General features: G+C 46.8%; 1 protein-coding gene across 2 annotated transcripts; it reads right to left on the bottom strand.

Moving 5' to 3' along the window:
* Positions 1–1,703: 1,703 nt before the first annotated feature.
* LOC146375459 (very long chain fatty acid elongase 6-like) lies at positions 1,704–5,508 on the bottom strand. 2 transcript variants are annotated; one of them, XM_084949159.1, is made up of 4 exons: positions 5,308–5,508; positions 4,350–4,481; positions 3,284–3,435; positions 1,704–3,208 (listed from the first exon to the last, which is right to left on the bottom strand). In XM_084949159.1, the coding sequence occupies exons 1-4, from the start codon at positions 5,403–5,405 to the stop codon at positions 2,784–2,786; spliced, it is 807 nt and encodes a 268-aa protein (XP_084805285.1). In that variant the 5' UTR covers positions 5,406–5,508; the 3' UTR covers positions 1,704–2,783. The 2 variants fall into 2 exon arrangements, with proteins under 2 accessions (XP_084805285.1, XP_084805286.1); XM_084949160.1 differs by lacking the exon at positions 5,308–5,508 and adding an exon at positions 4,765–5,301.
* Between the last annotated feature and the right edge of the window lie 10,363 nt (positions 5,509–15,871).

The raw sequence follows: 15,871 nt of genomic DNA, 5'->3' as shown, positions 1-15,871 counted from the left end.
AGAGAGCAAAGCTTCAGTGCCGTCTTCACTCGGGCCCACCTGCATGCAAAACGCGGCAGGACAAAAAAAAAGGATTTGTTTTCCACGCAGCGCCTTCACCGTCTGCAGCGATATCCCTCTCCCTCCCTCCCTACAATGAAAACAATAATGGCCCAAGAATAGATCCCTGCAGTACCCCCCATGGAAGAGGGACCAGAGAGGATGAGGCCAAACCCAACTTAACACAAAAGCTCCTGAGAGATGTGATTTTATCCACGAAAGTGCCAGGCAGGAAATTCCTACACAATGCTGTAATCGAGAGATCAGCAGGTCGTGATCCACCGTGTCGAATGCAGCAGTCATATCCAATAGAACAAGCACTGCGTGTTTACCACAGTCCGTTGCTACCATAATGTTGTTCATGACCTTTATGAGAGCTGTCTCTGTGCTGTGAAACGGCTTAAAGCCGGACTGAAGTGCTTCTGAAATGTGAATATCATTTAGTCCAGATGGGTGTGAACAATCTTTTCCAGGATCTTACTCAGAAAAGGAAGCTCAGAGATGGGTCTGAAGTCATAATTGAAGTGTCTGAGCCTGGTTTCTTAAGTTGGGGATGGATAACTGCAGTACTTGACCTTACAAGAGGATGGCAGTGATTATGTTCAGAATATGTGGTCCAACAGTAGGAAACACTTTGGTTCCTAGTTTGTGAGCAGAGTGAAAATTGAAGTGTGTTCCTCACCAATAGGGGGCAGTGTTTACCACACAGTGCTGCCTGGTTTCCTTGTAAAGCAGCAGGGTGTCCATCAGAGAGCTGCTTGTCCCTGCACGGCTCTCTAAAGAGGGTTTTCCCTCGATTGGAGCTTCAGCTATTATAGACAGCAGTATTCCTCCCAGCAGGAAGGACCTGTTTGAGCTTCCATGAAAGCAAAACAGAGGTAATTATATTCAGGCCTAATAATACCTCACGCAGCCCGCTTATTAATTATGGTTGGCTTGGGTCACTCATCAAACAGCGCGTCCCAAATCTGGGACACATCACTCGGAGCTTAAATTTAACAAACAGATCACTTCTGTGTTGCAGTTAAGGCAGTTTTGTCGGGGCACAGCTTGGAGAAACTCGGCTTGACTATTGTAACGCACTTTACAGCTAAGCGCCCCTCTCTCGTCTGCAGCTTGTTCAAAATGCTGCTGCCCGTCTCTTAACTGGTACACAGGCTTGAACATAGCTCAGCTATCCTGTCCTCCTTCATCAACTTCCTGTTTATTGCAGAATTAATTTCAAAGGCCTAACGTTGGCTTATAAATGCCTCCATCCCTTTCTGATGTACTCCAGCCCCGTGTTCCCTCGCAGGCCCTTAGATCAGCCGACCAGCTGCTTTTGGTTGTTCCAGAAACCAGGTTGGACTTTATGGGGGAAAAGCTTTTTCAGTTGAGGCGCCCAAACTTTAAATATTAGACACACTTCCTGCTTTTAAGTCTCTTTTGAAAACATCTTTTCCCCACCGCGTTTGGAGCGCTGCGAGTAGAGGTGCTCTTTTTATTCTTTGTTTTATTTTATGTGAGCAGTTTTACCATTTATCCATTTTTTGTTTTTGTACAGTACTTTGGGAAAACTTTTTTTTTTTTGGGACCAAAACATATTTTCCTGTGAATCAAATCTCAGAAATCAGCTGATTTTCAGCACAGAGCAGGTCAAAGGTCGTCCAGGTGAGAACATGATGTACAAACATAAAAAGCGCGTCTTTATTCGTTTTCATCAGTACAATAAATAAATGTTTTAGTCAAGAAAAAAAAAATATATAGAAAATGACAAAGAACAGAATTCTATAAAAAGCTGCACAGCGCCTGCAGACACACAGGAAGACGTCTCTGTAAACCGTCATCAACGTTCATCCCGACGCTCAAACAGGTAAACGTCACAGGAAGTGTCAGACGTCTCCAGCAGCCAATCAGGTGCCTTCATACATCAGGTAAACAAAATGATCAATAAATAGATTTTAAAAATGGAGGAGGGGTTCTTCTGTTTGTCAGCGGACGAAGGAAAAGTGAAATGAGAAAGGATGGAAAAACCTCCTGATCACGTGTTCACGTATGTAAACGCCACAGGAAGTGAGGTCAGAACTTGAGTTTAAAGGGAGGTGAGGTTAAGGACCTCCTGCCGTTTCCCTCCGTTACAGAGAGCCCAGCGCTGCCCAGTGTCACCGAGATGGACCAATCAGAGCAAATTACTGCTCTTACATCAGCAAACAGAGGAAGACACCAGGATGTCTTTAAACGCCGCGTGTGTCACGTGAAAGCAGAAAACCTGGTTTTCTGGATCTGCAGCTCGCCAGTTTGATGCTCCTCTTCATCTGACCCTGAAAATCTCCCAGCATCCTCCTCTCCAAGCTTGTGTGTCGCAAACCAGGAACTCTGTGAGGATTCATGAAGCTTCAAACGTGCAGTGAGTGAAAGAAACCGTTTGTGCTCCACCCGGGTGAGCGAGGGCAGGTGTGGTGAGCAGGTGGAACCAGTGGAACCAGTGGGAGGAGGAATGCTGGGAGAGACTGGATCAGTGCTCGGGGGACATTCCAGCCTGATGACTGAAGAGGAGGCTGAAACCAGCCCTCATCATCACTGAAACATGGAAAGCATCAAAGGGCAGATAAACTATGAAGGTTATGTGTAGCTGTGTGTTGGCCCCGCCCCCTCACAGTGTCATTCACAGGTTTTTCCATCCTGTCCAGTAAAAACTGGTAAAAAAAGTAAAGGTCATGTTCTAGCAGCTTCAGTTTTTAACCTCCTGGCTGGTTCTGCTGGTTTTACTGGGTTTTGGTGGTCTTGGCGTCGGGGCGCAGGTACGTCTGGTAGAAGAAGTTGGAGAAGAGCAGCAGGTAGCTGAAGTACATGAGGGCGGCCCAGACGATGTTGTCCAGGCTGGAGGGGCAGTCTCCCTGCTGCATCCAGCGGTACACCAACACGCTCACCGCCACGCCCATCGCCATCTGAGCGATCTGAGCGCTGGTGATCAGCACGGCAAAGGGGCGGGGCACGCGCAGCCCGGCGGCACGGGCCGCGTAGTAGCTGTACATGAGCGCGTGCACGGTGTAGTTCATGGTCATGAACCAGCCGCCGCCGGCCACCAGGTCTTTGTAGGAGTACCAGGAGTAGAGCAGCACGGTGATGTGGTGGTACCAGTGCAGGAAGAGCAGCTTCTGCTTCCTCAGCACGATGAACGCCGTGTCGCCTGCAAACAAAGCTCACGTTAGTCACACGTTTCATCTCGGCGCCGCTACAAGGCTATAAAAGCTAACGCACTGACCGAGCTCTGGAGCCTTGCTGAGGACGAAGGCGTACGCCCAGAACTTGCTGACCGGGCCGTTGTAGAAGCTCCGGTCACAGATGGACTGTCTGAAGCCGCTGGAGCTCAGGATGTGGAACATGTAGGGACCGGTCCGGATCGCCCCGATGATGCTGCAGAGAACCGGAAACAAATCCATCAGAGCACAGAAACAAGGACACGAGCAGAAACACGGCGTGGCCACTCAGAGCAGCACTACCCTGGAGACGCCCTCAGTGCGTGTGCGTTTGTGTGTCTGTGTGCGTTTTGGTTCTTACCATCTTGGTAGGGACCAAAATCATTTTTCACAAACTGTGGTTTTAGGGTCATAATTGGGTCATGGTTATGTAAGCTTATAGCTGAAGCATTATGTCAACCCTAACCCAGGATAGCAAACTGTTGTGTGTCTGTGAGGATGTGAGGCTCCTTTTAAAGGTTCATTCTGCTGATTTTCATCTTTGTGTTTACAGCAGCTTCATGTTTCCTGACGGCCGCCATGACTCCGCCCACATCTCTATTGTTCTCACACAGGTGAGAAAACAAACACACCTGAGCCGCAGGTACCTCTGGGGCAGCTTACCACGGGGACAGCATGCTGGCTGTGCACAAGTGTTGATTCAGCAAGAATGCAATGCAAAGCATGCCTGTGGTTACCATGGAGACTGTCAGTGTTTCAGTCTGCAGCGTCTCTATGAGACTGAAGGAATTTTCTCCTTTGTTGAAAACACCGTACAAGCGCGTGCATGCCCCGCCCACCCGGGATTCACTGCTTTGAGAGTTTCCTTCATTTGTAGCCTGACGGTGTGATCAGTGACATCACTGAGAGGACTGAGTCACGCCACGATCAACACTGACAGCTCTTTTATGGTGATGTAGTGGGAGGAGCTTCAGACCATCACAGCGTTGCTGAACGTCTCGTTTTAGGTGTCACTTATGCGTGGTTAACTCTGTGAAGGTGACCAATCACAGAGCAAGGAACGAGTCCCGCTGTCCGTGGAGTGCGTGTGCGTGTGAGTGCGTGAGGGTGTGCACGTGTGATGAGTGCTACCTGAAGATGGCGAGGCTCAGTGACCAGAGGATGAGCGGCCGGCGCAGGTTGAGCTTGGGGCGTGTCTTCATGTAGTGCTGCCCTCCAAAGACCAGGGCGACGTACAGCGCGCAGAACACGAACGAGCTCTTCCTGCAGGAGCAAACACTCGTTTAGTCCGGAGCTTAAACGTTTTTGGATTCAAGGGGAAAAAAATCACTTGTTTTGGTGGCAGCAGAGTTTCCTCACGAGCCTGAAGGGTTACATCATTTTTAAATACAGCAGCTGGCGCATGCGCACATCACCGGGTGTGTTCCTATCACAGTTATGAGCAAGTCAAATATTTCACGTCGCATCATGCGCGTCGCTCGCGGAGGGCTCGGCAGGGCGGGACGAAAGCAAATACAACCGTGACGTCACTGGCCAAGCGGCTCACCTGCGGTACACCTGCGTGCTCCACTGACCACACGTCCTTACGTAAGGCTCTGGAAGTTTCTCGGCAGGTGTGTACCCGGAGAAAGTATCCGTGCACCCGGAGAAAGTATCCGTGCGTGCGCCCCACCAAACCCCGTTCAAAAACAGTTTGTTTCTGCGGTTCCTCCCGGTCTGCGCTTAAAGCGGCTTTTAAACTGAATGAGTCCGAGTGTCGTGAAAAACCCACACCGCCCCATCTATCCCGCTATTACGGCACACAAATCACGCTCTCTACCGACACAGAGCTGGTCCTCCCGGTACGTGCCGCTACCGGGCAGGTGAGACACTTTTGGTGAACCGGATCGGGGGGATTCCTGGGTGTATCCCGAAACCAAGGCTGTACCCCGAGTGTCCCAGTAAAACGAAGAGCACCTTTAAAAACACAATAACTTTACTAACTTAACTTTAATTTAATTTTGCCGTTTTTCCAGATGACGCGTCCGGTCCCGGAGAAAGAAGCCGGGACCGTCTCGGGGTTTCGGTCAGAAGCTGAAGCGGGACTCACCAGTTGGCCTGCATCCACTCGATCGCTCCCCGCTCGTCGAAGCGCCGCTCGAAGCTGTACTCGGACAGCCGGAAGTCCGTCCCGTTCACCGGCAGCATCTCCGATTCTCTCAGACTTCAGTAACGAGGACACAGCTGGCTCGGAGCCCGCCCGCCTGCAGTCTGTCCGCTCGCCTGTCTGCGGCCCTATTAAACAGCCCTGCGGAGGGGGCGGAGCCTCCGGACTCACCTCTCTGCGTTTCATTCATACTTCAGTGACGTGTTCATCCTTCACTGCCATGAAAAGTTCAGCTGGCTTTAAGCGTGACCCAAATGCCCGAGGAAGGACATCGGGGTCAGCTGCCGCCTTTTACAGGTGTGAATGTCTGAGCACCTTAGTGCTGGATCACTCCTTTAAGCCCTGACCTCTGACCCCAGATTCAGCAGAGTCCGGTTCTGTTCTGTGATGATGTATCAGTGTTTGATCCGTTTCTGATCACTCACTGTAGGAAACCAAACAAAGTGCATTCTGGGTAAACTCCCAGGGCTCCTTTGGGACAGATGTCGGCTTAGAACAGGGCAGAGCTGATGTTACAACCCTGAGTATTATGTAAACCTACCTGCCCCGCTGCCTCCTAACCCTAGTTTTTTTTTTTTTTCCTTTTCTCTTCTTTTTCTTTCTTCTTTATTTTTCAATTATAAGTTAAAATGTGACAGCAAAGAAAGTGTAAAAAGGCATACTACTGTTATGTTCAACAGCTGTCCCAATAAAAGAGATAATAATAACAAAAAAGAACAGGGCAGAGCAGGTAACAGGTCTCCTTTACCTGCATATAGAGGCCGGGGCCATCTTCCAGCTGAGGGTCCCTGTGTTAAGCTGACAGTGTGAATGCATGACGCCATTAGATGTGATAACCCCCCCGCCTTCTGCTGACGTCTGCAGCAGAACAAACTGATAATCAGACTCTGCAGTCACAAACTCTTCGTTCCACATCAGCAGATTATCAGCACGCGGACATGAGCCCGTTTATAGAGGTGAACAAGTGTTGTGTGTGTGTGTGTTGGGGGAAGGGGGTCTGTGTATGTTCAGAGTATGATGAGCAGATGAAACACATTGATAGAAATGAGTAAGAGCACACCTGCACAGGTGTCTCTTCAGCTTCATCTATCAGCAGCATGACCTCCTGAGGCTGGACAGCTGCAGGTTACAGACAGATGTGACAGGAAGAGTTCAAAGTGAACTTAGTGCAGCGTGAGGACAGAGGCCTCGGTGCAGGTGAGCCAGGGCTGATTTTCTCAGGTGTGAGGAAATAAAAGCAGGAGTAACTGTTCCTGTTTCAGACACAGTGAGAGACTCGTTAATGCCCTCCCTGTAACGTTCTCCCTGTAACGTTCTCGCTTTAAAGTTCTCGCTGTAACGTTCTCCCTGTAATGTTCTCACTTTAACGTTCTCGCTGTAACGTTCTCCCTGTAATGTTCTCCCTGTAATGTTCTCCCTGTAATGTTCTCACTTTAACGTTCTCGCTGTAACGTTCTCGCTGTAACGTTCTCCCTGTAACGTTCTTCCTGTAACGTTCTCGCTTTAACGTTCTCGCTGTAACGTTCTCCCTGTAACGTTCTCCCTGTAACGTTCTCGCTGTAATGTTCTCGCTTTAACATTCTCCCTGTAACGTTCTCGCTGTAACATTCTCGCTTTAACGTTCTCGCTGTAACGTTTTTCCTGTAACGTTCTCCCTGTAACGTTCTCGCTGTAACGTTCTCGCTGTAATGTTCTCGCTGTAACGTTCTCGCTGTAACGTTCTCGCTTTAACGTTCTCGCTGTAACGTTCTCCCTGTAACGTTCTCCCTGTAACTTTCTCGCTTTAACGTTCTCGCTGTAACGTTCTCGCTGTAACGTTCTTCCTGTAACGTTCTCCCTGTAACGTTCTCCCTGTAACGTTCTCGCTTTAACGTTCTCGCTGTAACGTTCTCGCTGTAACGTTCTCGCTGTAACGTTCTCGCTGTAACGTTCTTCCTGTAACGTTCTCCCTGTAACGTTCTCCCTGTAACGTTCTCCCTGTAACGTTCTCGCTTTAACATTCTCGCTGTAACGTTCTCGCTTCAAACATTTGAGCATGCAGTTTATTGAAAACAACACAAACTGAAACGGGCTGTTTTACAGCTGATCAAAAGTTTCGGGCCACATGCCTTTAAAAGGACGAATCTGGGCACAAATGTGGATTCACTGTCATTTCCTGTCAGGTAGTCACACTGTCAGGACGTTCTGATGGCAAAGGCAAACAAATGTTCCCTTTTTGAACGCGGTCGGGTTGTTGAACTGCATAAGCATGGTCTCTCACAGCACCGTCACTGCTGAGAACCTGGGGATGGATGGCAAATTTACAAAAATGGACAGCAGCTCCAGACAGTAGATGCCCTTCGTGCAGCCGTCTGTTCCCACTCACCTCATGGAAACACTTGCAATCATGCCGCACTGAACTTTTGACGCGATCAGCAATAACAGTGGAGCGACTCGTTACTGAACTTTGATTTGTTTCACAGGTTTTTTGGACGTGTGGTCCTAAACTTTGGATCAGCTGTAAACCAGCCGGTTTCAGTTTAAGTGTTGTTTTGAATAAACTGCATGTTGTGTCTCACTCCCGGTTCTGCATGTTGAAGCTCTGCTTGGAACCTTGTTACAAACAACCTTCAGGGCCGTATATCAGCAGCTTTTGTGCTTTAAACGGGGACACGAGCACCTGCTCCTCCTGAAACCTACACATACGTGTAGCATGTTCTGCATTTCTCCGTTATCGCGGTGCCGCTCAGACACTAACAACCAAAAATGTATTTGATTACATCTGAAACTAAACTTGATCCTAGAATCAAATCAGCTTCATTGATCGTGTAAGACAGCATATTTATGTTTATGGTGCAAAGACGCTGGAATAAACAGGCTTAATGTATCTACAGTCTGTATATGTGAGTATTTATAGGCGAGTCACTTTCACTGTATTTGAATGAAAGATGTTAGACATGACAAAGCATCAGATTCCTTCTCCTCGTCATTAATAGACACACAGTGAGACTGCAGTGTTGTGTACTGCACACCAAATGTTTCACTGTCAGCAGATTTTGTGCTAATTTTGACAAAAAATACATAAAATCAGTTTAAAATGTGAAACAAGCGGTCAGAGTCAAAATTGCAGCGTGAGCTGAAGCGTGCGCACAGTGTTGTGTCTGACACCACAGACTGTGACACGTATGAGCTGAGCGTCAGTCCCTGTGCAGATGCTGCTGTCTGTGCTGCACGCTGTGTCGCTTGCACCGTTAAGCTCTGTGTTTAACCTCAGAGTTTATCCTATAACAACATCTGCTCATTTGAAGATAAACAACAATCAGTCGGAACATTTTTTACTTCAGGTGTGTCACCACAGCAATAAGCACACCTGACATTCAGAGCATACCTGAGCCCTGAGCTCGGCACGTCCTGCTGTGCGGGCACCTCGGCTGATACATCACAGCTCGCAGTTATGTCTCTGCAATTACTTATCATCCGTTAATGATCACACTTGTTGTTACGCTCCGTCCTTCAAAGGCCTTTAAATTAAAGCGATCTCATGAATCTCTTCATCAGAGTTGATAAGTCGGTCAAATATTTTTGAGTCTCGAGAACATATTTGTCATACCTGCTCGTGCGAGCAGTGAACACATACCAGCTTCCACTGTGATGTCATTAAGTGCCAAGAGGCTGATCTTAGAGTGTGATCGATGCTGAACGAAGAGGCTCAGATGATGAAATGCAAGATGAGAACAAAGAGGAGACGGGATCGAGACATCGAGACTCATTCACTGTGACACAGAAAGACAGATTTACCCCAGAGAAACTCCAAAAGTCTGATTGTGAATGAATCCCAGCTGACAGTATTTATCATCAGTATCACCAAGAAATGGGATTTGGAAAAGAACCTTAAAACAGGAAATAACCAAGAGACAACACTGAGACAAGAAGACAAAGACAAGAAACGCTCGAGGTCCAGTTTGGATTCAGGAGACAGACACTATCTCTACTTTCAAGATTAGGCTTAAAACTTTCCTTTTTGCTAAAGCATATAGTTAGGGCTGGACCAGGTGACCCTGAATCCTCCCTTAGTTATGCTGCAATAGACGTAGGCTGCCGGGGATTCCCATGATGCACTGGGTGTTTCTCCTTTAATCACAATAGCTGTATCCAAATTCATGGGCTGCATCCTCTTGAGGACCCGGCCTTTGCGGTCTACGTGGGCCGGGTCCTCCGAAGGCCGAGAAGGCTGGAAGTGTGAGGCTGTGAAATTGGACGGTCTAGCCTTCTGATTAGCGTCAGCGCTGTCTCGGTGGAGTTTAATAAACTCGGCCGTCTGCTCCTTGCTATCTAAAATATAACAGGACACTGGCGTAAATTCTCGACCGTCTCACACTTCTGATTTATCAGTTTTCTGTTTGACGTTTATTCAGCTGTGTGAAAACCAAGGAGGAACCCACCCGATGGATTAATAAAGTTTTATTTAATCTAATAATCGAATGACTTTAATCTCAGCCAAACTGATTTACTCACAAACAAATAAAACACCGAAAAAAGCCCAACAATAACATTAACTTTTTAAGTGACGTATATATTACAATTAACCTGAGTAGCGAAAGACCGCGGGGGTTTGAAAACGATTTGCCGGGAGTCCGCTGCTCTCGCCGGCTCTGGTGACCCTTGACCTCCCGGCTAGCTGGTGGGTGACAGACTGAAAACGTCGGAGCGCTTTGGCAAATATGTGATGTCTTGATAAACCGAGCAGATATTTGAAGTTTACACAGCTACATTCTCGCCTGGAAATATGTTAAAAGTTTATTTTTTGACCCAGAAAGAGTAATGAGAGTAATATTAAAGCTAAGCAGCGGCCGCCATTGTTGGAAACTGAAACTGGCTGGGCTGCGCTATGAATTCTGGGATATGGTGGGCCATGAAGGACACACCCGACCCATCCTTCAAATCTGGGGAAAAGGAGGACGCATTTGTCGGCTGGATTCTGAGGAGTCTACGAATTGGGACAGGCTTCGTCGCGTCGCTGTGACGTAATCGGTCTTCAAATGCGGCCTCAGGAGGATGCAGCCCATGAATTTGGACACCCCCTGTGTGTTAATAGACCTTTCTGCACTGTTATCAACCTCTGCTTCTCTGGCTCTCTTCCACAGCATGTCTTTATCCTGTCTTCCTTCTCTCACCCCAACCAATCACAGCAGATGGCCCCGCCCCTCCCTGAGCCTGGTTCTGCTGGAGGTTTCTTCCTGTTAAAAGGGAGTTTTTCCTTCCCACTGTCACCAAAGTCCTGCTCATAGGGGATCCAATCCAATTTTATTTATAAAGCACTTTAAAATAGCCAGCACAGGACCAAAGTGCTGTACAGAAAATAAGTTAAAAACAATAGAATAACAGAAAACAGCAAAAATAAATAAATAAAACACAGTGCATAAAAATTAAAACAGCCCTATATTAAAAAGAAAAACAAGACAAAACAGCATAGAATCAACTAAAACAACTAAAATAAAACTAAAAACCAACATCTCACGTGGTGTCAAAGGTCAGGGTCAAGAGGTGGATTTTCAAGAGTGACTTAAAAGCAGGTAAAGAAGTGGCCCGTCTAATCTCTAAAGGAAGCTCGTTCCACAGTTTGGGAGCTGCTACAGCAAAAGCACGATCTCCTCTAACTTTACGGCCAGTCCTGGGCACATGCAGCAGCAGCTGATCAGCTGACCTGAGAGAGCAGGTGGGTGTATGCGGCTGTAGCAGCTCAGAGAGATAAGATGGGCCGACGCCATGGAGAGCTTTCATATGATTGTTGGGTTTTTCTGTTTTCTTTGTATTATTGTAAGAATTTGTCTTACCATATAAAGCCCCCCGAGGCGACTGCTGTTGTGGTGCTGTTTAAATAAAATTGAATTGAACTGAAGAGCCACCACAGCACAAAATCCTGGGACTGGGACCAGGAGCCGTGGCGGGCCGCCCTCTGTGCTTCCTGTTAGATTATTTTGGTTTTTGCATCCTCCTCCAATACCCAGCAGTGCATGCTAGGTATTGGAGGAGCTGAGTGAGGCTCTGTGGATGATCCAGAGCAGACACCTGTCTGCACGGTGACACCTGCTGGCCACTTTGGCTCCACTCACCTCCTGATGTGACACAGACACAAATATCAGTGGTTATGATCTGCACAGGTTTTGTAAACAATCGAGAGGAGCTGTGAGAGGTTAGTGACTCACACACTGACAGCAGGAAGACCTTATCATCAGTCAGGTGAAGTTTTTACTGATGATAGCTCAGCTTCAGCAGTGACCTGACCTTTCACCCTGGCTGAGCGCATCCCAGAATATAAACCCACAGAGCCCCCTGCTGGTTACTGCAGCACAGCACTGCCCATATAAATTAAGCAGATGAGCTTTTATTACGGAGCCCTGAACACACCAAACGAACCAGCGTGAAGCTTACACCTGCACAACAGCCAACACGAGGCAACTCCTCTGGTTTCATCCAATCACAGAGGCTCACCTGATGACCTCAGCAATACTCTCAGTGCTGCTGAATATGACCTGATGCTCATTTTAAAACTATGGTGCCATCAGGGTCATAAACCTGCTAATTCACTCTAATTACATCCGAATGCACCACGAGCACAGGTCAGTGGTGACGAGTCAGTTGAAAGCAGGAGAGCACCAGGGGTCTCAAACCCCAGGCCTCGAGGGCCAGTGTCCATGATCCAACACAGCTGATTCAAATGGCTAAATGACCTCCTCAACATGTCTTGAAGTTCTCCAGAGGCTGCCAATGAACTCATCATTTGATTCAGGTGTGTTGACCCAGGGTGAGATCTAAACCCTGCAGGACACCGGCCCTCGAGGCCTGGAGTTCGACACCCCTGCTCTGGACTTTGCACACACATTTTCCTTAATGGTAGACCTCATTTGCTCCCAGTAACAGTTCTGTCCTCCTCACAGACAACCACCACATTTCTTGATGAGGAGCAGCTGTGCAGGAACAAAAGGCTACCTGCTAATTAGTAAAATACTCATTAAATATTGAAGAAATAATTAAACCTCTTGTGTGCAAATGTTATTGATGTGCAAATCTATGCTTAAGGTGCAAAGGTGCTCCTGAAGTGCTGTACAAGCTATAATCCAATTCATACTGGGTAATACTTCCTTACACTGATGGCACTGAGCAGATTAATATATTTCATACAGCGAGACACTACAGGATTATAAACAGGAAGCCCTTCAGAATAAAATATGACAAACTCTATAACATAATAACTCTTCATCAGTCTTTGGAGCGTCACTGTGAGTGATGTCCAGCAGAGGGAGCTCTAGGTGAGAGAGCCATCAGGAACCATCAGACACTTGATGGTTCCTCCCTTCTTCTCATCTCAGAGCGAGTGTGAGTTAGTGTGAACTCAGAGGACAGAGAGAACAGTGAAATCACACTGAAAGCACAAAAGATCTTTGAAAAGATGTCCTGTAAAACAATGGTCTCCAACCTTTTTTGCGCCACGGACCGGTTTATGCCCGACAATATTTTCATGGACCAGCCTTTAAGGTGTCGCGGATAAATACAACAAAATAAAACTAGTACCGGTACAGAAAAAAGAAGATTTATTCATAACACACGTGAAAAGACCCAGGAAAACCGAGTAAACTATAAAAACGATAACAAAATAACGCTGAAAACCGATAAAAACCCTGAAAACTATACATTTCACACCTGAGCCTCAACTCTCGCGGCCCGGTACCAAACGACTCACGGACCGGTACCGGTCCAAGGCCCGGGGGTTGGGGACCGCTGCTTTAAAAGAGACTCCAGTGATATGAGTCTATGTACCAGGAGAGAGCGCTGTGCAGCTGTCTGACAGCTCAGCTCCTCCTGTTCACCCGAGTGTCCAGAGCTGATGATACGACTACAGTAATCGCTGACCTCTGACCTAGGCTTAAGGACGCCCTTACGTCTGAACATGCCGTTTGTTATGGACAAACTGTGGTTAACACAGAAGTCCAACAACAAAACAGCACCGCTCAGTGGCTCCATGAAGGTCGTGTGGTGTGTAAGACCGTCAGGACGCGTTTCCTGACCCGAAGCAACGCTCTGGGAAAAACTCCAACATGGAGGCGCTGAGTGAGGGGAACAACAGTACATCCACCCCCGCTCACCACCTGGCTCTGAGGAACAGACTGGACCAGCTGCCGAGGGCGTTGTGTAGTCTGTTATGAAATAATGAGGAAACATCTGTAAGCTGTCCAGGTACCTCTGAGCCTGTGAAAACGGGACTGTGCATAACATCAGCTGTAACAGTCGATGCAAAACAGATAGTGTGAGTTTAAATCCAGCGTGGTGCTGCACAGAGACGAGACTACAAAAACGGTGCCACTGCGTTTAGACCAACTGTATATTTTTGATTAAAGTTATACTTTATTACATTTTATCTTCATTTCAGACCAACCCTCCACTTTACTCAGGTAAATCTAGAGTGTGTGAAGGATTTTCAGTGGTCTATGTACAAGTGTGTCAGCAGTCTGCAGTCGTTCGTGTCAGAGGTCATCTGTGTTACTTCTTGTATTTCACACACTTTCTGAAGAATTTATAAGGAAGGAAGAAAAAACACTGACTTGAGCCATGAGACACATGCGGAGCCCCAGTGGGAGGTGTGGAGCCCCAGTAGGGCGGCCCAGTGTGTACTGGGAGTGGGTGTATACTGGGAGAACACAGCTGAATGGTGGTGTGCCCACACCGGGGCTCCACATGAGCGGCCGTGTTTGCTGAGAACCCTCGTGTAGAAGGTCACGAGGGTTCTGATTTGGGTTAACTGTTTGCTGTCTTTCCTCAGGACGCGCACCCAGTGAAAACTGATCCTTTGGTTTGTACGGATTCTTCTCTGGGCCAAACTCTCAGGAAGTGGTTCATATTCCTCTGCCATGGGGCCGAGAGTTTTAGAAACTACAACCTGCTAAGTCTTCCAGAGTCAGCAGTCCATCATCTGCTGAAGCTTTAGCTGACCTGTCCAGCCCTAACTGCATGCTTTATCAAAAGGGAACGTTTTCATCTGAAAAGCAGCCTGTTGTGCTGCATGAGCGCAGTCACTGCTGCAGTTTTTTCTTCATCCCAGCAGAGGGCGTCATTTCTCTGCTGGGACAGAAGACAGGGAGAAATCAGCAGAAGCCTTCATCCTGATGGGACGTGACGCTCAGCAGCAGCCGGCTGTGATCAGCCTGTGATCGATTTATTTATTGATCGATTAACGCTGGTTGGAGTCACGTGCAGAGAGTAAATGTCGTTTTTCAGAGTTCAATACAAGAAAACCACAGAAAAAAATAATGATGGTTAGATGTGATGGACCGAGTTGAAAAAACAGGAGGAGTCCCAGGAATTATTAGAAAAATATAGTTTCCATTTATTTAACCCCCAAAAATTATATTTACAAGAGTAATAAATGTTGAGCTCATAAAAGAGGTCAAAGAAACAAAACTGAACTCAGGCAAAGACTGCAAACTTAACAACCAAATGACTGCTACAAACAAACAGAACTGACCTAAAACATGAAATGACATACAAAGGTATATATAATGGCTGATCAGACCATTGTGACACATGAGGGGTAACAAACAAAACACAATCATAAATCACAAACGATGCAGTACAATCTAGTTTGTTAAACTAAACACCAAAGAAGAAAATCAAAACCCCCATTAAACCCTAAAGTCAAATATTTAATTAAATACAAATCCTTTGTTTTTAAATTAAAGAAAACACACATTCCCCCCTTCAGCAGGAAGTGGTGGTGTGGTCCAATTATCTTCCTTTGCATTTAATGGTTTCAAACCCTGGCTACCATCTTTTGTCCAGCAACTCCCAGGGATGATGGCAGGTAAGAAATAAAAAGACAAAGGTTAGTCAAAAATCAAAGAAATGAAGTAGTATGAATACATAAGTAAACTAAATGTGCGCGCTTACAAATAGAACAAATGTATCCAAACCAATCAATAAAGTTATTGGCAACTAAAATGTATTACTAGGTTCAAATGAAGGATGAAAATACAAAAGTTACCGACTTTAGAGTGTGGCCACGGGTTTGGCCATCACGTTGTTTTTACATGTGACAAATGTGGGGAAAATACTTTTAGGCTTCATATTAAACAGCTTAATTCTGATTCAGTAAAAAGGACTAGATGTTACAGTCCCTGATAATTCATCGCTTCAAATGGAGAAAATCTTGAGGGATGGCAGCCAAGAAACTTCACCAGCAGGACACATCGTTGCCTAAACTTCACAGGGTGCTTCGGTCTTTTATCACAAGCTAATCTGCCATTTTTTCCTTCCTTGGTTAGGTTTAGGAATTAGAGATCTGATCTAGATTATCATATTCAAATTTGGGACACATCGTCAGTAGTGGACCTTGGATTCATCGGGTGTTTCGGCCATTATCACCAGACACCCTCATCCAAGGAGGCCCTGCCAGGGTTGATCAGGTCCCAGAGTGTGTCACTGGTTTATGTTAAATTGGTTCTCGTCTACTTTCTTCTGTTTAGTTTTCTACTAT

This window comes from Perissodus microlepis, chromosome 13 (genome assembly GCF_051167445.1).
Source record: "Perissodus microlepis isolate ML-2025 ecotype Zambia chromosome 13, ASM5116744v1, whole genome shotgun sequence".
Lineage (NCBI taxonomy): Eukaryota > Metazoa > Chordata > Actinopteri > Cichliformes > Cichlidae > Perissodus > Perissodus microlepis.
This window is presented reverse-complemented; position numbering and strand designations above follow the sequence as displayed.